The sequence below is a fragment of the Cheilinus undulatus genome, linkage group 2, assembly GCF_018320785.1.
Source record: "Cheilinus undulatus linkage group 2, ASM1832078v1, whole genome shotgun sequence".
Taxonomy (NCBI): domain Eukaryota; kingdom Metazoa; phylum Chordata; class Actinopteri; order Labriformes; family Labridae; genus Cheilinus; species Cheilinus undulatus.
The window spans coordinates 27,580,098-27,604,248 of record NC_054866.1 but is presented as its reverse complement, the minus strand read 5'-3'; the positions used below and the strand labels follow the sequence as shown (position 1 = coordinate 27,604,248).

The 24,151-nt window shown below is 37.8% G+C and overlaps 1 protein-coding gene across 1 annotated transcript in view; it reads left to right on the top strand.

Annotated features, from left to right (window-relative positions):
* LOC121522480 (solute carrier organic anion transporter family member 1C1-like) overlaps window positions 1-23,547 on the top strand; it is a 59,060-nt gene extending 35,513 nt beyond the window's left edge. Inside the window, exons 5-15 of the mRNA XM_041806924.1 lie at window positions 1,228-1,349; window positions 1,741-1,887; window positions 4,076-4,174; window positions 5,052-5,300; window positions 7,382-7,546; window positions 10,776-10,971; window positions 12,170-12,335; window positions 14,224-14,396; window positions 19,054-19,118; window positions 19,334-19,451; window positions 21,314-23,547. Of these exons, the coding sequence (XP_041662858.1) occupies window positions 1,228-1,349; window positions 1,741-1,887; window positions 4,076-4,174; window positions 5,052-5,300; window positions 7,382-7,546; window positions 10,776-10,971; window positions 12,170-12,335; window positions 14,224-14,396; window positions 19,054-19,118; window positions 19,334-19,451; window positions 21,314-21,551 (1,738 nt within the window). The 3' untranslated portion in view covers window positions 21,552-23,547. The remainder of the gene's footprint in view (window positions 1-1,227; window positions 1,350-1,740; window positions 1,888-4,075; window positions 4,175-5,051; window positions 5,301-7,381; window positions 7,547-10,775; window positions 10,972-12,169; window positions 12,336-14,223; window positions 14,397-19,053; window positions 19,119-19,333; window positions 19,452-21,313) is intronic.
* Window positions 23,548-24,151: the final 604 nt, after the last annotated feature.

The window sequence follows — 24,151 nt, the reverse complement described above, 5'->3', positions numbered from 1 at the left end:
TGTGCACCAGTCTGCCATCATGATTGTGCAGCACTAGTGTATGCATATTTATGTTAAAAATTCTAGCCAATCAGCCCTGTGAAAAAAACAAATGTAAAATCATACCCAGGCTTGGACAGAAATTGAATAATAAAGCTGTTGTTTGACTGTGCATCTCATTTGTTTGTTGGTGGTTAAGAAAAAGTCTAAAAAAAAATCAAACAAATTAAAAGGAGCCATAAATTTCAGGGGGGAAAAAAATTAGATATTCTTTGAAATGATAAAATCACAAATTGCCCATTACTTATAAGAAAATCAGGCCAGATGAAGCTGTTTGCCTTGTATCATGCCGGCAGTTAACAACCTGTTACTTAAAGGTGTATGAGAAATAATCAGGGGTGTATGATTTGGCAGTTTAAATCAGATACCATTTTCACCATTGAAGGGAGCATATATTAGTCACTGCAGCTCAGGGAGGTTGGTAATGGATCAGATTGGGGTTGTTTACCCTATGATAACGTGATTCTGGAGTTATGACAGGGTTTATAGAGGTTTTGCTGCTTCATCAGCAGGTTTTGCTTCTTTTTTACTTTCACAAGAATGGCATTTGGTGGCTTGCAAGAGAAAAATTATTTTCCCTGTTTCCATTAGTTCAAATCAGATCAGAAAGTAAATCAAAGTGCACTAAATTGGTATGTTATTTTACAAACTGGCCCTGAATTAGATAGTGGGTTTGAATCATCAAGGAATTACACAATTTCAACTACTGTTCAATGAAAACCAACATGGTAACACTGGTGCACTACTGTGCTGTTTTTTAACAGGTCTATTACGTATCTGTAATTTAAATTATATTTAAGTTCATTTGTTTTCTCCTGCACAGTCTTTTTTTCTGTTTTTATTTTTCTATGTAACTTTTGGTTAAGGTATAATTTTAATTTGAAATGTTAGTATATTTTTACTTTAGTAAGGGTTCCACTTCTTTGTAAAAGTTTATGCAAATATCTGTTTGGTAATCATACTTGGGGGTGGGTTAAATGTAAGATGACACATGTCACGTGTGTGAGCTGCTACTCAATGCTTGAATTTCCCTTGGGATAATAAAGTATTTATCTAACTCGATTCAGTTCAACAAACTTTTCAAAAGTAAATCTCTCAGACATGATTTTTAAAGAAACGTGCTTTCCGTAAAGCTTTCCCCTTCCCTATTACAAAGCGGCCTTATTTTCAATCATATTATTTTTTCAGGTATAAATTTGAAACATCAGTTCGGTGGGTTGTGAACTCAACACTGAACCCGTCTCCTTGTCGGGTTGACTCATCAGCAGATTTAACACAAGATGGTAAACTATCAGAGGTGCCAGCAACAGGTGAGTATTTACATTAAGACACATCCACATCATACTCAGATCATATTAAACAACAAGAAATGTAAGTGATTAAGACTGAATCTTTGTAGCGTTAATGTTCTCTGGGCCTTTTTGAGCAAATGTTTGATCTCTTGGATACAGACGGCATCTTTGACATGTATGTTAGTTTTTGTTAATTTTGCCACAATGTAATTTATTATTATTATTAATATTATCATTATTATTTTGATTATTATTATTTCTTGTGATTTTAAATGAGATGTATGGTACTTAATGTTTGTGAATTGTGCTAAAAAATGAGAATGTGAATGTCTAAATTGTTATATTATAGAAAGAAACACTTTTTTTATAAAAGAATGATTGTCTAGTCACTCTCACCTTTTTCCTGCAGGTTGCGAAGGTGACTCCAACCTGTCAATGTGGATCTACGTGCTCCTTGGAAATGTCCTGCGGGGGATTGGAGAGACACCTGTGCAGCCACTTGGGATCTCTTATATTGATGATTTTGCTACAGAGGAGAATGCAGCGCTATATGTTGGTATGTAAATGAAGAAATGCAGTGGTACTTCTCATGTATGTAACTAGATAAGTATATCATCTTTCTAACAGGTACAAACCTCTGCATCATACATGATTTTTTTTTATCTCTGTCCCAAAGCAGGGAATAATTTCCCCTATTTGTGCATATGTAATGTCTTAAATAATGGCATATCATATGTTCAGGGTATGGTTGCAAGGCTCCTCATTGTGTTCTTTTTATACCTGGGCTAACTGTATTTACTGTTAACAGTGCAAATTTAATGCTACTGTTTTACATCACTATTAATTACAAAGTAATCTATAAAGATAATTAGAAATTTTATTCTTTAGACTGCCTTGACATTGTTAAATGTTTTAGAAATGTTTCATCTGCAGTGCATATTTTCCTCAAACTTCTCTGTTATCAAGTGTATATTCTACTAAGGGTGTAATCTGTAAAATTTGAGTGCTCCTCATGTTGTGGAACCAACCAAATACAATAAATGGCCCTCTATGAGCTGCAAAAGCAAACAAGGACATCAGCGACAGTTAAGCTAATTTCTGAAGATATTTTTAACCTTTATGGTCACTGCTATATTGATTTTCAGCAAACAGAACAAAAAGCCTTTTCATTCTCTACAATGAAGTGAGTGATGCATTTGACTGCCAAAATAAAACATGGTGAAGTTTTTGTCAGAGAAAACTTTTACTTGTACAGGACAAAATGTGAAAAGAGATGAAACATACTGATTTGCACACAGGGGGGCTACAATCTACACAGACGGAGAGTTCCTCACAGAAGCTTTAGCTAAGATCAGCTGATTAAGTTTACCAATGTTTTACCACCTTAATCCTTAAACATATACAGTTATAACAGGAAGTGTGCCAGATTTGCTTCTGTTTTCAAGTTATTCAGGACATCAGACGCATAGGGACTGAGATTTAACAATGTAACCGTACATTTCAATCCATAAATCCATAAACCTTCAGTTTGGTTTGATTTGGTATTAGCTGTCCTAGTTATTTGTGTTCCTAATCCCCATTTGTGATAAAGCCAGAACCAGCAGGCTGCTTAGCTGGTCCAAAGTATCCTTTGTCACTCTATCATTACTATGTCACACTGTTGAGACACTGTGGTCAAAGATTTAAATAAAATACTACACAGTGCTATTCTATTGTCACACATACTGATTTACAGTATATACTAAGACAGAGCAACATGCATTATAAAGTGTTTAAAACAATGATGCTTCACATTTGAATCTTTAACTCCAGATCAAACCTCCGTGCTTTGATGCTTTCATCCAATCAGCAAATGTTCTTTTGTGTTAGCATCAGAGTGTCATATATGTATATATATATATATATATATATATATATATATATATATATATATATATATATATATATATAAACTAACAGAGAGGATTTCAAAGTGGCAAAAATAAGTTAAAAGTGACAAGAATGGGTTAAAAATGGCAAAAATTAACAGAAAATGGTGAAAAAGTAGTTAAAGCTGCAAAATGGGTTTAAAGAGGCCTGACAATTTGTAAAATGTGGTCAAAAATTGCAGAAATGGGTGTAAATGTGGTGAAAATGGGTTAATAGTCGCATATATGGATTAAAAGACAGAACAATGGACAGAAAGTGGCAAAATCGGGCAGAAAAAGTGGGGAAACAGCAATATAGAAGCAAAAACGGGTTTAAAGTAGCAAAAATAGGTTGAAAACAGCAGAACTGGTAGAGAAGGTGCTGAAATGGATTTTGAAAGTACCAGAAACAGGTTAAAGGTGGCAAAAATGTGTTTAAAGCACCAAACATGAGTTTTAATTGGCAAGTATGAGCCAAAATTGTGCAAATGGATATAGTGGCATTTAATAGAGGCAAATATGGGCAGAAAAGTGGTAAAAAGGGGTTAAAATGTGGTACGAATAAATGATTTCAACATCAGAACCCAAAAATAGTTTGACACACTTTTCAGCTCAAAAATGAAGTAACTGTTAGCCATGACGCTAGCACAAAGCTACTAATCCAACACTCATGCATTGAAACCATCAATAAATCCAAACTGGGCAGGATCTAGACTGGATTTGTCAGGAACCCAGACAATTCTGTGGGCAGGCCGATGGATGGGTGCTATGTTTGCATACTTAGCCTAAATGTTTTGTGTGTTTTTGTGTCTCTTTATGTGTATTTTCATGTCCTAGGCTGTGTGCAGACCATTTCAGTGGTGGGACCTGTGTTTGGCTACCTTTTAGGCTCCATTTGTGCCAAAATCTATGTGGATATTGGATTTGTTAAAATGGGTAAGTTTAAACACAGGTTCATTTCTATTGACACCAGACTAACTATTAAATTTTAGGTTTTTCTGGGGGCATTTAGAGTCCTCATCTATTACTATCTTGGAATCACGAAGAATGAAATAGTAAAATGTGTGTTTAGCCATTCGTTTTTTCAAAACATCTTCACATATCTAAGCATATGATGCTTTTCTTAGAGTCCCTTGCAGTGGTCTGGTTAGTTCCTCAAGTTTGTTTCAATGTTTTTTTCTAAAGACAACATTTGACCTAGGTTGAAAGAATCAATACAAAATACAATCCCATTAATGACTGATTATGGTTTACTGTAAAAGCTGGCTCTGTGTTAATCTGCCCTGCCTTCCTGTGACACTTGAATACAAGAGAGAGCCACCAATAATGTTATTTGTCAAACCTGTACTTTTCCATTTACCATCCAGATCAGAATGCATGCTCTGAAAAAGGTCTTTTCATTCATAAAACTGAGGCATGGCTTTATCAGATGCTTCACATGCAGCACGTGTACAGCTCCAAGACTCAGAACAGGTGTACAGGATTAGTATCAATTTGCTAATGAACAAGGCTTGGAGAAGGGGAGATGGAGGACAGTCCTGTAATAAGCTGCAATCAAACAGAGTGCAGGAGAAGAAGAACCAAGACAAAAAATTGAACCATTTTAAGGAAATAACAAGATCAAGAAAGGATGAAGAGACAAGGACACAAAGACAATGGAGACAAGTGAAAAACCAGTAAAAATCTATATAGTTGTCTCTTTAAATCGTACCAAATATGAAACCACAAGCCACTAAAACAAGGCCCCTCCTTTAATCAACCGAAGTTGGGCTTGAGCATTTATTTAATCTCATGTGTGCTCCTTCCTTAACAGAAACTATCACCATCACCCCAGCAGACACTCGCTGGGTGGGGGCCTGGTGGCTGGGCTACTTGATAGCTGGGGTCATAACACTGCTCTCTGCCATCCCATTTTGGTTTCTGCCACGCTCCCTTCCCGTGTCGGGGTCCCGGGGGACAGAAAAGCGCACACCAGAGCAGACAAGCTTTATCAAAGACTCCCGTCTTCTGAAACACAAGTATCCTGTCAATGAAAACACCAGTTTTATAGAGATGGCCAAAGGTAAGGACCAATGTGGAAGTAAACATATGCTCTCTGTTAAACATACATAATTTATATTTTTCTACAACTCATCATTTTTTAATTCTAACACTAGGTCCTGTAGATGGTAATTTTCATAAATAAGGATATTTTGTGACTTAAAGGCCCTTAACTATAGAAACTAGAAATAATAACAACAAAAGCTTGTACATATCAAAACCTTATTTTTATTACTTTGCAAATTTATGTATTTTTGTATTTAATGTTTAATTCCTGTACATTGAGAGGAAAGCTAACCAGAGTCAAATTCCTTGTTGGGTAAGCGTACTTAGCCAACAAAGCTGATTCTGATTTCAAGCCTGCTCTACAGTAGCAGGACTACACCTCACTACGCCCGCTGACTTGTGTAGTCTCAGGAATCCATTTCACTCATCTCATATGCACATTTTCACAAATTAATCTACTAACTGTGACTTAAATTACCGTGGAAAAGCCTCATCTCACATGCACATTTGCACTAATAGATTATATTAACTGTAACGTAAATTAAATATGTTACAGTCACCCATCCACTCTCTCGGCAGATTGGGACCTGCAGGGGGGGCACCGGCTACAGGGGGCCGGCTAGCTAGAGCTGGGAATAAAGGTTTGGGTTCAGTGGTGTGGAGCTGTGTTCCCAAAAGAGTTACCCTGTCCTCCAGAGCTATAATTGAACTACATTAAATACATATACCATTATCGATAAAGGAAGACTGAGAAAAACCGAACATCTGGCACACTAAGCAGTCCGGGAGAAGCAGACAGAGAAGGTGAGGCTAAGCTAGGCTAAGCTGTGGTAAAAAAGGAAAGGGAGGCTAAGATAAAAGCAGCTAATCCGCAAGGGTGCTTGTAGTTAACTATCTGTACTCCTAAATGCACAACAGCTATAAAACAGTGGTGATTAGTAGTAGAAAGAGTAAAAAATTTAACTGTAGCTCGATCGAGGCGTAGAGAAACACAACAACACAGCAACAGCACAAACAAGCAGTGACACGCTACACTCACCATACATCAGCCGTACTGGTGGATGGGAATGTGAGGGGGAGCAAACTGAAACGAAAAACAGCAATTTTTGGATTTTATAGAAAATATATACATATTTATGATTTTGTCATGGTTCCAGTTCTGTACCAGTGTACCCAAGAAGCCCTCTGACAGGTATGAATGACAAATGGAGCAACAGGGAGGTTTGCAAATTGAGAAGTGCAGACAGACAGACAGACAGCTCTTCAACTATAGTAGTACAGTAAGATAAGATGAATGGGTTTTGTAATACAGTAGTTGAAAAATGCATTCAAGCTGCACCATATTTCACCATGATTACCTTACATTTTTACCAAATAAGCAATATTGTTGCTGTCCAGCTTAAAGCTGTGAGGGTTTTTGGCTATGCTGTGTATTTTTTCTTTTTAATTAAACAAAGTCAATTTTATACATTTCTTTGTAGTCAGTTACAGTACAAGTCATAAAATTATACATGAATGTAAAGCCAAAATATTTTTTACAAGCAGTGTTAATTTCGTGAAATAAAACTATGACTACAAATGCTTGTTGACTAGCTTTTTCCCATAAGAAAGACTAGACTAAAACTGGGTGAAAATTGAACTAGGTCTAGTTTTTGTCAAGGAGACTAAAACAAGACTAATATGTTAGTGCTGAACTGTTGTTCAAAATCACATTTCTCCACTGTGATACAGTATATTGATGGTGCATTACTGTGAGAGTTGTATGTTTATATTAGTTTACACTTTGGCTGATTAAATTAAAGAAAATAAATACCCTGATGAAAAATATAGACTAAAATGTGAGGCCTTTTTATAGACTAAAGCGGGACAAAAATATTTCTGAATTTTCATCAGCTTAATCTGGACTAAAACTATATGGACTAAAATGACTAAAATGAGACTAAAACTAGAGAACATTTAAATATAAATGCTTAAACTAAGACTGAAATCAAAACAGCTACCCACATTAACACTGTTTATGTCTTTTCTTTTCCTTATATTGCATTTTTAACATTTTTAGATGGGTATGTTTTAACTCAGATTTTCATCCCTCAACAGATTTTATACCAACCCTGCGAACCCTGCTGGGACACCCAGTATACATGATCTACCTGTGTGTGACGATCATCCAGCTCAACTCTCTCATCGGCATGGTCACCTACAAGCCCAAGTACATCGAGCAGCACTTCAGGCAGTCTGCATCAAAGGCCAACTTTCTGATGGGTATGGGGCAGGTTGCATGATAGTTGCTCTCTGTAACTTCAGTTCTTTGTTTGTCCAAACCTGGAAAAAGCACATATCAGAAGAGGCTTGCTGTACACTCTCAAGGTGTGCTTGGTTTGTGTTGATAAGATCTAGTGTGGGAATATGAACAACTTATACTTTAAAAGTATAAATATTTTTACATGTTTATGCTTTCATATACCTGTGATCTCTTTCTACATATTCAAAATGTATGGTTATACACTTTGAATTCCCCCCTCCATTTCATATGTTCTAATTCTCCCTATTAACCACGTGTGGAATTACATATAAGATGCACTCACAGCATTAGGTAAAATTATCTATGTAAAAGTAATTCTTATCAATGGAGATTTCTGCACTGACCAGACTGACTTTTGAAAACGGATCTTTAAGTTTGAACCAGCACTAATGACTTTGGCTGCATATTTAATGTTAATTGAGTTGATCCATCCATCCATCCATCTTCTTCTGCTTATCCGGGTCCGGGTCGTGGGGGCAGCAGTCTCAGCAGAGAAGCCCAGACACTCCTCTCCCTGGCCACTTCCACCAGCTTCTCTGGGAGGATATCAAGGCGTTCCCAGACTAGCTAAGAGATTTTATCCCTCCTACATGTCCTGGGTCTGCCCCGGGGTCTCCTCCCAGATGCACATGCCCGAAACACCTCCCCAGGGAGATGTCCAGGAGGCATCCTTACAAGATGCCGAAACCACTTCATCTGGCTCCTCAATGCGGAGGAGCAGCAGGTGCACTTTGAGTCTTTCCCGAATGTCTGAACTTCTGACCCTATTTCTAAGGCTGAGCCCAGACACCCTGCAGAGAAAGCTCATTTGAGCCACTTGTATTCAAGATATTGCTCTTTCAGTCACTACCCACAACTCGTGACCATAGGTGAGGGTTGGAACTTAATCAACCAGTAAATTGAGAGCTTTGCCTTCTGGCTCAACTCTCTCTTCACCACAACAGACCTGTATAACGCCTGCATCACTGCAGACACTGAACCGATCTGTCTGTCAATCTCCCACTCCATCTTTCCCTCACTCGTGAACAAGACCCCGAGATACTTGAACTCCTCCACTTGGGGCAGAGACTCTCCTCCGACCTGGAGTGGGCAGTCCACCCTTTTCCGGCTGAGAATCATGGCCTCAGACTTAGAAGTGCTAATTCTCGCCCCAACCACTTCACACTCGGCTGCAAACTGTCCCAGACCGAGCTGGAGGTCAGTGTTCAATGAGGCCAACAGGACCACATCATCTGCAAAAAGCAGAGACGGAATCCTAAGTCTACCAAACCTGACACCGTCCACCACTTGACTGTGCCTAGAAATGCCTTCAATAAAAACTATGATCAGAACCGGTGACAAAGGGCAACCCTGGTGGAGTCCAGCCCTAACTGGGTATAAGTTCGACTGCTGCTGGCAATGCAAATCAGACTCGTGCTTCGACAATACAAAGATCGAAGAGCCCGTAACAACGGCCCATCAACCCCATATTCCCAGAGCAACCCCCACAAGATACCTTGGGGAACACGGTCATAAGCCTTTTCCAGATCCACAAAGCACATGTGAACTTGTTGGGCAAACTCCCATGCTCCCTCCATCACCCTTGCGAGGGTATAGAGTTGGTTCAGTGTTCCACGGCCAGGACGAAAATCGCATTGTTCCTCCTGAATCCGAGGTTCAACCAACAGCTGGACTCTCCTCTCCAGCATCCTGGAGTAGACTTTAACCAGGGAGGCTGAGGGCTGTGATCCCCCCCGTAGTTGTAGCACACCCTCCTGGTCTGCCACTCCAGAGGCACTTTCCCCGATGTCCATGCAATGTTGCAGAGGTGTGTCAACCAGGACAGCCCTACAACATCCAGAGCCTTAAGGAACTTTGGGCGAATCTCATCCCCCCTGGGGCCCTGCCACTGCAGAGCTGTTTAATTGCCTCAGCGACTTCAACCCCAGTGATGAGTGAGCCCACCCCTGAGTACTCCGGCTCTGCTTCCTCCACAGAATACATGTCAGTGGGATTGAAGAGATCCTTGAAGTATTCCTTCCACTGCCCAACTACACTCTCAGTCGAGGTCAGGAGCTCCCCATCCCCACTGTAAACAGTGCGGACAGAGAGTCTGCTGTCATTACCCACGTGAGCATCGAAGTCCCCCAGCAGAACAGTGGAGTCCTCAGTAGAGGTATCTTCCAGCACCCGTCCCAAGGACTCCAAAAAAGATGGGTACTCTGGACTGCTGTTTGGCATGTAAGGAAAAACAACAGTGAGGACCCGTTCCCCAACCCTAGGCACAAGGAAGCAACCCTTTCATCCACTGGGGAAAACTCCAACACACAGGAAGAGAGCCGGGGAGCTATAAGTTAGCCCACACCTGCCCTCCACCTCCCACCTGGAGCAACTCCAGCAAAGAAGAGAGTCCAACCCCTCTTGAGTAGTTTGGTTCCAGAACCCGAGCTATGCGTTGAGGTGAGCCCAACTGTATCTAGCCAGTATCTCTCAACCTCTTGGACCAGCTCAGGTTCCTTCCCCACCAGAGAGGTGACGTTCCATGTTCCAAAAGCCAGTTTCTGTAACCGGGAATCAGACTGCCAAGGTCTCCGCTTGACCGCTGCCCAATCCACATTACACTGAACCCCACTGATTCCTCCTGTGGGTGGTGAACCCACAGGAGGATGAACCCATGTCACCCATTCGGGCTGGGCCCAACGGGGCCCCAACAGGCACTTGCCTGTGGGCCCCAACCCCAGGCCTAGCTCCAGGGTGGGGCTCCGGTACCCCTCTGGCCAGGGTGATGATGTTCTGGGTGGGATATGTCAAGTGGGATCTATGGCTGCACTTTGTCTGAGCTCTCACCTAGGACCTATTTGCCATGGGAGACCCTACCAGGAACAATTGCCCCTGACAACACAGCTCCTAGGATCATTGAGGCACTCAACCCCCCCCACCACCACCACCACCACCACCACAATAAGGTGGCAGCCATTGGGGGGTAACTGAGTTGATGTTAAAGTGAAAAGACTAGAAAAGAAAGGCCCATTTTTAACTGATGATTCCCAGAAGTTTACTTGTTTGTGATAGTGACAGTAAATTTTGAGACATTATCCTGCTGGTTGTTTTGGCTTTAATCCAGATCAAGCCTTTAATTATAATTTATAATCTAATCTACTCTTGGTCATTTCATATCCTGTGTTGTTTCTTTATTTCTCATCATCTTAGGAGTGATCAACATCCCAGCAGTGGCCCTGGGCATGTTTTCTGGAGGTCTGCTGATGAAGAGACTGAAGCTGAACATCATGGGAGCAGCCAAGTTTGCCTTTGGCACATCTCTGATAGGTTATATTCTGTCACTGTTCTTCTTTGCTATGAGCTGTGAGAATGCCAAGGTAGCCGGAGTGACACTTTCATATAACAGGTGAGTCATAGATAATTACAGGGTGTGTTGGGACTACACATTATAAACATGTTATAAACATGTACATTAAAGAAAATCTGGTTTCAATTTAATATATTCTAATCAGTGTTTTATGTCATTAATTTACCCGAATGATTACTTGATTACTGCTTTGTGTGTATTTAATGTTCAGTGTGAAGATGCTGTAATGACATGAATGGTAACAACAGTTGTTGCCAAAGCAAAATCTGCAAAACAACAATTAAATATTCACAAAATAGTCAATTCTGTTATTAATTTAACACTAAATATACATTTATATGCAGTAGGGGTGTAAAAGTACACATATTCCTACAGTACCAAATCAATCAAAGCATTCAAAATGGTACCACACAAACATGAATCTCACTGCGACTAGGAGAAAAAAAATGGTATTCTGGCACTGCTGTAACACAAGACAGAACGAAAGTTGGTAAAAAAAAACAACCAAATACAAATAAGGGTAAGCAGCATAAATAAACTAAAATAGCATTGGAGGCATACACTGTACAATTGACTGTGTATGCAGTAAATGGCAATTAAAGTGACGTGTGATGATGAAAAGTGACATGGGACACTTACTAGCTGCCAGTTATGTACACAGAAGTGGAATGACATTAAACATGTGTTAGTGAGCCAGTAATAAGCCAAGAGTTTATGCTTTGTGAGGTGACAGCTAATGTTAGAATTTATTGATTTTCTCCAGTGTAATGCATGATTATCATGGAGTGAAAATGTAGAGTAGTTTGTAGGCAGAAATGACATCAGGTGGGCATAGTCGGCGATGTCTGAAAGAATTATATGACAAATGCAAACATAAAAAGCAGAAACATATAGACTGATCAATAGGAATAGAATCTGCTATTTCATCTTTGGCCCCTATTAAAGACTAAATAATGACATATGCTGTTAAAACAATCCAGATAATTTTAAGGTTTATCAATGAGAGAAGAGAGCAACATTCACATTAAGACCTCTTAAATGTACATGGCTTTTTATTTGCTGCATTAAATGTGTCTTAATATCGCTTGTCATGTTGCTTCAGCCCAGTGTTTAGTAAAACAACACCAGTATGCATAAAGGTGTATGTGTGTAAGAGTTACTGTAAATAATAACGGTGTGTAACTGTACATTGAATAATTGCCTCTCACATGTATTTTTCTGTCTCTCTCCCCTCCAGTGTTGACACTGCATCGCATTATGAACAGTCAGTGTTCACAACCTGCAACTCTATGTGTTTGTGCTCAGCGAGTGAGTGGGACCCAGTCTGTGGAGAGGATGGCATTACATATGTCTCTCCTTGTCTTGCTGGCTGCACGGGTTCTGCTGGTTCAGGAAAAAACACAGTGAGTTTTCAAGGTTGTAACATTGCAACTGAAAACTAGCATGTTTGTCTGAACAGAATAGCCATGCCTTACACTGAATAATATGTGCAGAAAAATATAATACTATTGTCCTGAAGTTTACCTCTGAATGAAGTAGACAGTTTTTATATTTGCAGTAACTACCAACCATTAAAAGAGGAATCTCTTACTGCATTTACTGACAATTTATTTGTGTAGCACACGAAGCAAACATGCCCTTCTCAGATTATAATTATGAGGAAGAGCATCTTGGCTGGAAACATCCCTCACTACTTCAGTGGCATATTTATTTATTTATATACATATTTATTTATATTTATTTATTTATTTCAGTCATCTAGCATTTGTAATTTGTTCAAGCATTTATTATGGCAACATTACATGTTTGGCGTCAGGCTCCGACTTCATTGCTTCTCACAGATTTATTTTACATGCAGAATTTGAGGAGTGATAACATCTAACACCTAACACCTCCCAGTTGGAGCCAACAGGTGGATGCTGGGGTGGAGGTGGGTTGAAAGCGAGAGCACAGTGCTGATTCAGGGCAGGGCAGGCAATTGCAGAGCAAAGGAAGAGTCCGTAAATCATGCAGCTTAAATTGACCACTAAGTTAAGAGGATGCAAGTCATGAGATTTGATTAAGATGCATGCCAGGTGTGAATCATTATGCTCGACATAACTGCCTAAGCTAACCTGTTGGCTTTGTTACATATAGCACCAAATCCTAACAAAAGTGATCTTAGGAAAGTACACATACACAGCAGGATTATACGGTACACTTTATTACTTACTGGGGGTGTGAGAAAAAATTTCTATAGCTATATATTATTGTCCTAACTGACAAGTGACAGCTGAGAACTCACAATTGGTGCCAAATACAAATATGCAGTATTCAATTAAGGAAGATATGGTACGCTAAATAGGTTACTCTGCTGATCGGACACACCATGATGTCACTACTGCATATCATATCATATCATATCATGTTGTATCATATTGTATTGTCGTGTACTGATCTTGTTGTACGTATCTTATTAAATCGTATCTAATCGAATTGAATCATATCATACCTTATTGGATTGTATCATATTGCGCTGTACATTGTTACATGTTACATGTTACATGTCATATTGCATCATATCATGTAATATTGTACTGTATTGTTACATATAATCTCATCTTGTATCTTATAGTATATTGTATTATCAAATCGAATTGTTCAATAACTTATTTTATCAATCGTACTGTATTGTTACATAATCATCTTATTGTATCTTCTTGTTACCTTGCAATTCCCACCTCTTTATTTATAGAGACTCAACAAAGTATTTGCCTTTTACATGTGGAAAAAACTATTTTTAACTGGCTGAACTCAAAATCAGAATCAGACACATTTATATACAGACAACTGCAATGACTGGTTGGGCAGAGAAAGTGGGATATAGAGATGGAAAGAAACTGACACAGGGTAGCAAAATTTCAACAGATTAATTAAGTAATGACAAATGTAATTGGAGAAATTCAACATTATCACTACAGATTAAAATACTTTAGGTATGGCGGTTAAAAATAGTCCTAGTTATCTAATACACATTCTTTTCCCAGAATGGTTAAAATAACCTTAATCAGTATCTTGTGATGCATTTCAGTAAAGCTTGATATATTTTGTAAACTGTGGAAATAAAATCTTGTGATTATTTCCACCATAAGCTTTGTGATTCAGTAAAAACAATGATCTTGTCTCATCCATTTCTGCTTGCACATGAATGTTCATACATACTCATGACTCATACTTGCACATATATTGCCGTTTTCCTATATATGTGTCTATGTCCTGATATCAAGGGTTGCACTGTGCTCGTCTGTGCAGGTGTTCTCTAACTGTAGCTGTGTGGGCATTGCCGGTAACTCTACGGCCAGTACAGGCCAGTGCCCTCACACAGATGACTGTGACAGGATGTTCCCGTACTTCTTGGCTCTCTCCGTCATCACTTCATTCATCATCTCTCTCGGGGGCACGCCGGGCTACATGCTTCTTATCAGGTCAGATTGTGGTTAAAAAGAAATGTGATGTAAGAGAACTGTGACATGACTTAATTAAGTTTTTAGCCTGTACCAATTTTAGAAGTTGGGGCAGTGATATATTTAGCTCCAGTTACAGTTTTATTTATTTTATTTAGTTACTTTCAAAGAAAAAAGCCATAAGGGCCATAGATCTAATTGTCTGCCTAATTTCAGGAAATTCTGAAAGCTTTTATTTAACTTCCTTTAGGATCACAATACACAGAAACAATTATTTGGACATTTATAGCTGCTCTTTTATTGCTGTCTTGCGTTACTGATAACCTTAACACATTTGTGTGTCTTTGTTACACATATAAACCTTGGATTCATTAGTCTAAATGGTTCAAAAATAATCTGTTTCCAGGCATATGATCTCCTGGGTTTAGAATGCCTCGATATGATGGTGATGATTAGGAGAACACAGTCAATAGTCAATTGAATTCACTGATATCCATGGTCAGCTTCTGATCTTATGCTGGAAAAATAAGGCCAGGGAGACTTGTTGAGTCTATAGGCAGATCCCATGTCTCTTATTTATCAGTCCTCAGTCCTCGGTCTTCACTCCAATCGGAAGTAGTTTCTGATCCGCCATCTTAAAGACCATCCCAAAGACCCTTAACTGGTTTTAAGACCGAAGCCATAAGACTGAGGACTGAGATTTAAAGACCGATGAGCAGAGATGCATGAGAGCAGGCTTCCTGGACCTCTTTTTACTCAAAGACACTCCCCCTTATTGGATATCACTCTCTGATTGGACATTGCTGCACAGTGGATGTCAGAGAAACTTCACAGCAACAGCATAGATAAATAATGGAGGAGAAACAGAGTTTATAACAGATGATAAACGGACTCAACGGACCTTCAAGAGAATATAAGCATCATAAGTTTTAAAAGGCTCATTAACTGATGGGCAGGGATTTTTTAAAAAGTATTTAAAATAAGTATTTATGGTGAAATATTGAGGATACATTTAATAAAATCAATATTAAAGATTGAACCAGTATGGAGTTTAATATTTAATTTGTTTTCTGATTCATCTTCAAACATAAAACATGTTAAAACAAAATCAAAAGATTCAGATATAAATCTACCCTTTCCCACCAAACACTCAGCATCATTTAGCCTTTTTTTTTTTTTTCAGTCTAAATTCGGTCCGTCAGCCTTAATTTAGTCAAAAGATAGTAGTAGGAAATTGAGCTATGTTTTGTCCATCCGATTCGGTCCAAATTTAGCCCAATCAAAGTCGTTTAAAAATGACATTAAAAAAATTACAGCGAGATTTTTATGGAGACGTCTTTTCAATAACCTGAAAATTACAGCTTTTCACTTTTCACTTTTCAGTTAAATCTAGACGTTGTTTAGACAGAGTGGAGACGTGTTTTTAAACTTCTTTTCAACTATTCTTTTTTCTGGGTGGGTTAGTAGTCAGTTGTTTCTGTTTATTAGATTATGAAGAGTATTAAAGTCAGACAGCAGCAGTCTGTCTGTCAGGAAGAAACATGTTTTAAATCAAACATTTTTGTCTTTTTAAATGTACAGAAAATGGGTTGTGACACCAAAGCTGACTCACCCACTCCTTTTTTCAACCTGTCACATGATTGGTTAATTTTTTAAAAGTACCTTTTCAAAAAGGGTCAAGTGCAAGAATATGAAAGGGATGGTGCTTTTTGTGCTTTGAACATATATGATATGTTGTATCTGGGTCAACGCTCATGCAAAGAAAAGTAGGAACAGCTAACTGCAGGCTGGTTTTCCTGTGTTATTGTGAGTTGTTTCTGTGTGAATGTCTGAAAGCCCATATGACTCATAACTGGGAGCAGCTCTATTTTGCTCAATTAGCTCAATTAGCTCAGGTTTAACCTCAATGGCTGAAGCTGCAAATGCATTTCAATGCCTCTTGGTTTCAGTATTTCTTAGGTGATGATTTAAAAGGAGTATGCACTGCTAGAGGTCATGGGAGATCTCTATAGTTGTTTTCCCCCAAGCTGGTCCACGATCATAGTTGATAAGCAGATATACACATTTAAAAAGACATTGTATCCTGCAAGGCTAATGTTAGGTATTCATGCAGTATTCATGTGGCCTTGCCCCAACCAAAACATTTATTAAAATCAGGATATACTGTCCTCTAACACAGCACACTCAGTTGGCTGCAATACTGGTGAGGATTTATGTATACAAAATTCCTAACGGTGTGTTGGAGTAACGATCTGTCATTTAAAAATAGATATTTCTTATTGCAACAATATTGCCTTAACTGCCCCTACTCATGACACACACATGTACAAGATCTCCTAAAGCCAAATCAGCTGATCCTGATGGAATGCATTAGCCTCAATGAAAGGCAAGTTGAGTTTCTGTCCTCTTAACTGTTAAAGGGATAGTTCAGCTTTTTTGAAGTGGTGTTACATAAGATAAATGTCAATAGTGAATGTAATATTAATACTGCCATTAGCCCTATCTCCCAATAGTACAGAATCATTTAAAAAAATCCTGGATCCAGACGGTGATCCGGATCACTCCCAAAGTCTAATCAGTTCTTCCTTATGCCAGTTTTGACATTTCCTGAAAATTTCATCAAAATCCATCCATAACTTTTTGAGTTATGTTGCTAACAAACAAACAAACTAACTAACAAACGCTGCTGGTCACATAACCTCCTTGGCAGAGGTAATAATGAGAAAATAATAACCTTATTTATATAGCACTTTTCACAACAAAGTTACAAAGTGCTTTACAAGGACAGCAATAAATAAAAATTTAAAACATAAAACAGGCAGGTCACTATTCATTAGTGAAGGGACAGTCAAGAAAAAACAAAAGTAAAATTTTAATACATAAGATTAATAATTAACAGTTATAAAAGACGTGAAATTCTTTTGAAGGAATTACAAAACCCCAAATTTAATGAAAATATGTATGATAATGATTGACTCTTCAATAAAAGTGTGTCTTCAAAATTACTGACTGAGCTGATTCAATCTCATTGAGCAGATTGTTCCACAGTTTTGGCGCCATCACTGCAAATGCTCTGTCCCGTTTTGTTTTCAGTTTGGTATTGGGACTGACCAAAAGACCTCTCACAGAGGATCTCAGTGTACGTGTCGGCTCATGTGGTACCAGAAGGTCAGAGATGTAGCTAGAAGCAGGGCAATTAAGAATTTCAACTGCTAACTTCCTGCAGTCTTCCTCAGAAGAGTCGCATGATGTTTCTGTTATGTGGCTTATCAGCTGATTTTATACAGCTTAACTATAGCTTCTTGAGGACAGCATCCCAGGTGTGAGCAACATGTAATGCCCCTTGTTTCTCCCTCTCAGACTCATAGGACTGTTCCATCAAACATGTATAAGATCAGCTGATGCAACACATTCAACAGCTGTTGAATCATGTCAAGGCAACAAAAAAAGCTACCTACTTGTTGATAAAAATACACAGAATGAAATTGTGGATACAGTATAAACCTGTTTGGATTATGTTATGTATCAGTAGAAAATCTCTGTAGTGTAAGTTTGAATTTTGCTGGGAAGATTGATATTTGCGTTTTGACTTTGTATATTATTCCAGTTTGATATAATTCCAAGGGACAAATGTTAAAGATTATCTGGCTGCCACAGTGCAGCAAAGATTATAAAGTATGTTATTTTAGCTCAAAATGGGAGCAGAATAAAAGAAATTATAAGACAATTTTCCTTTCTGGTTTTCCAATTTAGTTTGTGAAAATTAAAGAAGGCCCTGAAAATGAGCAGTATTTAGTACAATGCAGGCATGAGTGAACTGCTGCTATCCTCTGATCCAGAAAGGTCCTATGCTTTATTTACCAGTTCACACTCATAGCTCTTCCGGTTTTTGTCCATGGCTCATAGTTTAGTTCAATTTCTCCCCGCTTTCTTTTAGACCAGATGAGTCTCCATCTGCAAATGTTTTACCTTTGTATACTCCAGCCAGTAAAAACATCCTCTTGTATCTAGTCATAAGTGCTGTAATATTGTTTACTTTTTTAGCTTGGTTGTTTTTGTTGTCTTCTACAAAGCCTGCAGAGCTGAACAGCTGATCAGATCAGTGTGATGCAGAAGGGGGATGACGTGTGTGGTGCTCCAAAGTAGTGCTCAATGAAAGTAGCTTGCTGGTAGTAAAGTGGTGCAATGAAAGATAATGGCAGACATGTACATCATCATTGATTTTTAGGTCATTGTTTTTAGATGAATTTTTGCAGTGATGTATAGCTGCTGCTTCAAAGCTGGCACTCCTGTCAGTCCCTCCATAAAGGGGCTAAACTGACCTTCATCTTCTGCAGCCAATACATTTCCTAAGGAAGAGGACAAAGTCAAGAATACCACACTGTCCCTTTAATGTCTATATAGTTATCCTTAATGCTTAGTTGATGTCTTTCAAAAAGAGTGTAGATAAAAATGCAAAAAAATACCCCGTAATAAACATAGTAAAGTCCTCTTTTATGCTTATGAAAATGCAATGTTTTCAATTCTGTTCATCTGTGTATCAGAATTCAGGACCATGACTTTAACTACGTACATAAGGAGCCTGGATCACTTGTTCCCTTATTTTTATTTATTTTCACTTTTAATAGCTTTTAATTTATAGTCTTTAAACTGTATACTGTAACTTTTCTCTTTGCAGGTGCATCAAACCACAGCTAAAATCTTTAGCACTGGGTTTTCATGCTCTTGCCACACGTACCCTTGGTAAGAACAACTTTTTCAAGCATGTTTAAATGCTTCAGGGCTAAGATGAACTCTTGCACATGACAATAATTTATTGATTCATTTCATAATGCTTGTGATTCTGAAAAAAATCTGGGTTTTAGCCTTGTTAAAATATTTATTTGACTGCTTTGAATAGTAGAATTGTTATGTATGTGAGGGCAAAACATGGTGAAAATCTGTTTTTGATCCTGCAGCAGGGATCCCAGCGCCGATCTACTTCGGAGCAATTATAGACACCACATGTCTGAAATGGGGTCAGAAGAGGTGTGGAGGCATAGGAGCATGTAGAATCTACAACACCACTGCATACAGGTACACTCAAATTCATATGGAAATACACAATGAATAATTAAACATAAACACTTGATGAACAACAGGCCAACAAATAAAACTTAATCTGGATTGCAGTGGAGCTGCAGTTCCTGTTTCTGCTTACAGATAACCTATCCACCTGATGTCCTCATGGCTGTATCTGTAGTATCCTCTGACAGTTAAAACTATTGTCATTTTTTAAGATTTATTTTTGGGCTTCTTTATTTTAGATAGGATGGTAGATAAAACTGGGGAATAGCATGTTAGTAAGGAGCCTCATTGGCTACCTGAGCTCCTCCCCAAATTACATAACAGTAACATGCATAACAGTGTGCATTTGTGTCACTTCATGTCCTTTAATATTTTATGAATTCAAGGTATTATGAGCAGTGTGTGGTCAATGTAGTTGTTATCGTTGACCTCAAACCACCACTTTAAATGACTGTACTGCCTACGTTTTGAAATTGTGAGACAGGGTGAGTCCTGAAAGAGATGAATGGAGGTAGTGAAAGAACAGAGGAACCTGCATAATATTAGTTTCATTTATTTAGCACGTTTATAAAAGCACAGTCAGACAAAGAAAGGTAAATAAAAGTAAATCACATACGCAGGTGAGGTAGAAGCCCAGTTTAGGCTTATCTCAAAAACCTCACCTGTGGTCAACAATGTAACACTACAACAAAGTACAATATCAACTATTCTAATTTAAATTAAATACACCATTTAAAAAAAGACAGAAAAAACAGCAATAACTGTACCAGAAAATAACAGAAATATTATTAATAATAATAATACTAATAATAGCAGGCATAACAAAATCTGAACTGTATTGACTATTCACTGTGAAACTTTACTGACATTAAAGCATTTTTGTGCCTCATCTTGTAGAGACAGAGACAAAAAATTCTGATAGTAAGTAAAAATTTGTGTTTCACAACTGGACTCCACGGTTTCTGACTGAGTATTGTCCTTGAGATTTATGATACACTGCTAGGTACTGGTTATTGTTCTGTCTGGTCGATAAAAAATTAACTTGAGAGTTACAAATAATGACTGTTTTAAAGATTTCTGGTAAGTCTGTACTCTTGTACTTCATTTTAAAGATAACGATACATATCTGAAGGATACTGATGTCATAAATTGTCAAAAAAAGTGGAGAAGTAACATCTCAGGACTTGGAGAATTGCTATTCTCACAAAAAGTTTTTGCAGCAATGGGAGCTTATGAAGATATGTGAGGAAAGTACTGGCCCATACGATATGACAGTAAGTTAAGTATAGATATCAAAGACTCTAGTACAATGTTAATATACATGAGGACTGTGAAAAAGAACACATATTTAAGAGAATACCCAGAGATTTAGTAACCTTGCTGCAAAACTGATGTGATCTTTCCAAGAGAGTTTTTCATCAATCAAGATCCCTAAAAGTCTTGTTGATGTGACTTGAGTAATTTGTTCATTATCAATATGCCATTTAATTAATTGTGGATTATATTTTTTCTTCCCAGCAAAGATAAAATAATTCATTTTTTTTCTACATTTAAAGCTAATTTATTAGTTTGAAACCATTTAAAATGAGCAAGAATACCATTGGTGACTTCCATAATGAGTACAGAAAAATAAAAAGGATCAAGTGCATGCAAGTGATTTAAGACTAGAGAATAATAAACAAATGAAGATTAATGTTTCATCTCATATAGTGATCATAGATGTCTTATTGCATTGCATTTTAATCATTCAAATGATGAACATACCAAAACATGGAAATTCATGCTTTAGACTTTTGTTTTTCTGAATAGCCTACCAAAGCTTTTATTCCTCCTCTCTGAAGTTCAACTCCTTCTGCCTGCTGTTTCTGTAGGATAGCGTACCTGGGTCTGACTCTGAGCCTGCGAACCATTTCCTTCATCATCTGCATCCCAGGCTTCATTTTGCTCAGTCGACAGTTGAAGACGGAGGAAATGAACGGCATCCACGGAGCTCTTGCCAACGGAGGGGCTGAGCTGGAGGCGCTCAGGAAAGAGGAGTTTGTGATTTCAAATTCTGACCAATCACAGCAAACCTCAGACAACAGCACAGACAGGGAGACACGGCTGTGACACACCAAGCACGCCCCATCTTCTATGAATGCAAACACTCACATACAAGAGATGAGCATAAACATACACATGCACATACATCCAATAAAGATACAAACACACAACTGAGAATTGCAGGGAATGACGTTGTATCCAATCATCTTATAAAGAGCATACATTTTGTATTTGTACTCCTTAAACCTTCTAAGACAGAAATTTGATACAACTGAAATGTTTCTTGAATGTATTTGCTGTTTTTTTTCCTTACAAAATTTTTTTTGTGGATTTATCCGTGACGCAAGAGTTGACAGCCTTCTAAAAAAACAAAAAAAAAGACTGTTTTATTTAAAAAACAGCTCTGATAAAACTGTCTCTTTGGATTTTCCTTTAACGTCAAATCATTTCCTCCTGACCCAACTGTTCCTTAACAGAGGAAGAGATGTGGCCTTACAAACCAGAGCAAAAGCCTTAATAATATAAACTAAAAAGAAAGACAGAAAAAGGATAAAGCAAGGCCAGCTAAAAGACTGTAAATATTTTTTCTGTCAGGAAAAAAAGAAATGTGAAAGTTTAGTTTTTTATATGGTGGCCCTGAAGGTCAACTGTGAAAACATTTCACTGAAAACAGAGGAACATTTCACTCAACCCCAAAAAATAATTTATCCGATACAAAATACCCTATGAAACACACTACATTCAATTAAAAAAACCCACAAGAATTAGATTAAAAAACACAAAATTCTCAAATGCAAAAAATACTTAATGAAACAAAAAAGTAAAGTGCAAAACTTTAGAAAAATACAAATATTTCATTTTCACAGTGTTTTTGCATTTGATCAAATGTGTGTATTTCATTAAATGCGTTTGGACTTCATTACATATTTTTACTTTTTTCTGCATTTCATGAAAGGATTTTATGCTTCATGAAAAATGCGAAATGTTGCTTTCACTATAAATTATTTTTGCATTTGTGAAACGTTTTTGTGTTTCTTGAAATGCTTATGGTTTTCAAAAAACTTTTTTTCCATTTTGTTAAATATTATGTGCTGTTGACCATCAGGGCCACCATAGTTTTAACACATACTTCAGTAGCTTTAAGAGGACTTGAGAGTTGTTGGATTTGACGTATGTGCCTCGCTCACTTACCTTACCTCTAAATAAAGGTGTCAGCCTTCTTGCTGATACTGGAGTGCAATTTTCAACATGCTTAATACAGATCTGAATACTATTTAACTTTGAAATACCAGACTGAATGTAAGTCTTTGCACCCATTTGGAAACAAAAAGTTTTTTTCCCTTGTCATGTTTCATGGTATTGCTGCTTGTGTTGTGTGCTTTCTGGATGTAAACTTGCTCCTTTGTATTTACCAAAGGACAAGGAACTTTTCACACTCACAAGAGGCCACTAGTAGCACTTTTCAGTTTCAACCAGTACCAGTGGATCCCGTCTAAATCTTTGTCCATTAGGGAGACTTCATGTCATCACAGACTTGAAGCTTGCATGACCGTTTTTTAAATGGTTCTAAAAGAACTAATACTGATGCCTTTAAATGGCCCTAAAAGCAGGAAAAGATAATCAGGACTACGTTTTTTTCTATAGTTTTTTTCATGGCAGCTAGCCAGTGTCAGACAATCAAAAGTGGCCATTTCCACCAAAAAAAGTAGTTATAAAGGTAGACCACTAAACTGCAACAGGAGGATGTCTCGGAGCAGAATACTAAGTATACAGAAAGGAAAAGGATTAGGGCCACAGAAAAATATCTTTTGTTGTGACTTTTTCTGTAGATTTTGGAGGGAAAAATGTCAGTCTTCAGTAAGCAATGTGACCAGGCATCAGCTACAAAATCATTTGATCTATTTCCTACTGGATTGTCCTGACAGCTTACAAGTGATGCACTTTGGATGGGCATGGATGAGGAACTTTGCTTAATAAATAGAGCTGTTAGCTAGCTACATAATTAACATTATTTTATCAGCCATTGTAGCCAAGTTAGTGTTAGCAACATGAACTTTAGCAAACACAGGTAAAACTATGGTAGCTATGTAGATAATGTACCTACATAGCTTATATAGCTGCTTTGTGAGTGTAGCTTTAGCTATGTTAGCTATGTAGCTCAATAATCGATAGCTAAGTTATCTTTAGAAACATAAGTTTTAACAAACGTAGTTTAAGGTAACTTAGCTATGCAGATAACGAAGATACATGGCTCATATAGCTGCTTTGTGAGCTTTGCTTTAGCTATTTTAGCTGTGTAGCTGCGCTATGTAGTACAGTAGCTATGTAAGCTACACTGGCTGGTTGAACATTTTCATGGAGGATGAGCTTTATTCCTGTAAGCAGACTGTTTACTCAGCTTTATAAAACATTTTATAATCAGGTTATGCAGGTCAGGTTTTTGAATTTTAACTTTTGGTATCCTAACCCTTACTTTTACCCTTAACAGAAGTTTATTCCTATTCTATTGCAAAAGTTTTAGCATGTTTTTCTGTTTTGAGATATACAGACTCTGTCTGTGACAGTGGCTGTCAGAAATTAATTGGATTTTAGCCAGAGGGTCTTGCCCCCCCAAATTATTTCAAAATAAGAGCGGATGATGTTATACTGTTCGAGGGCGAACTGAA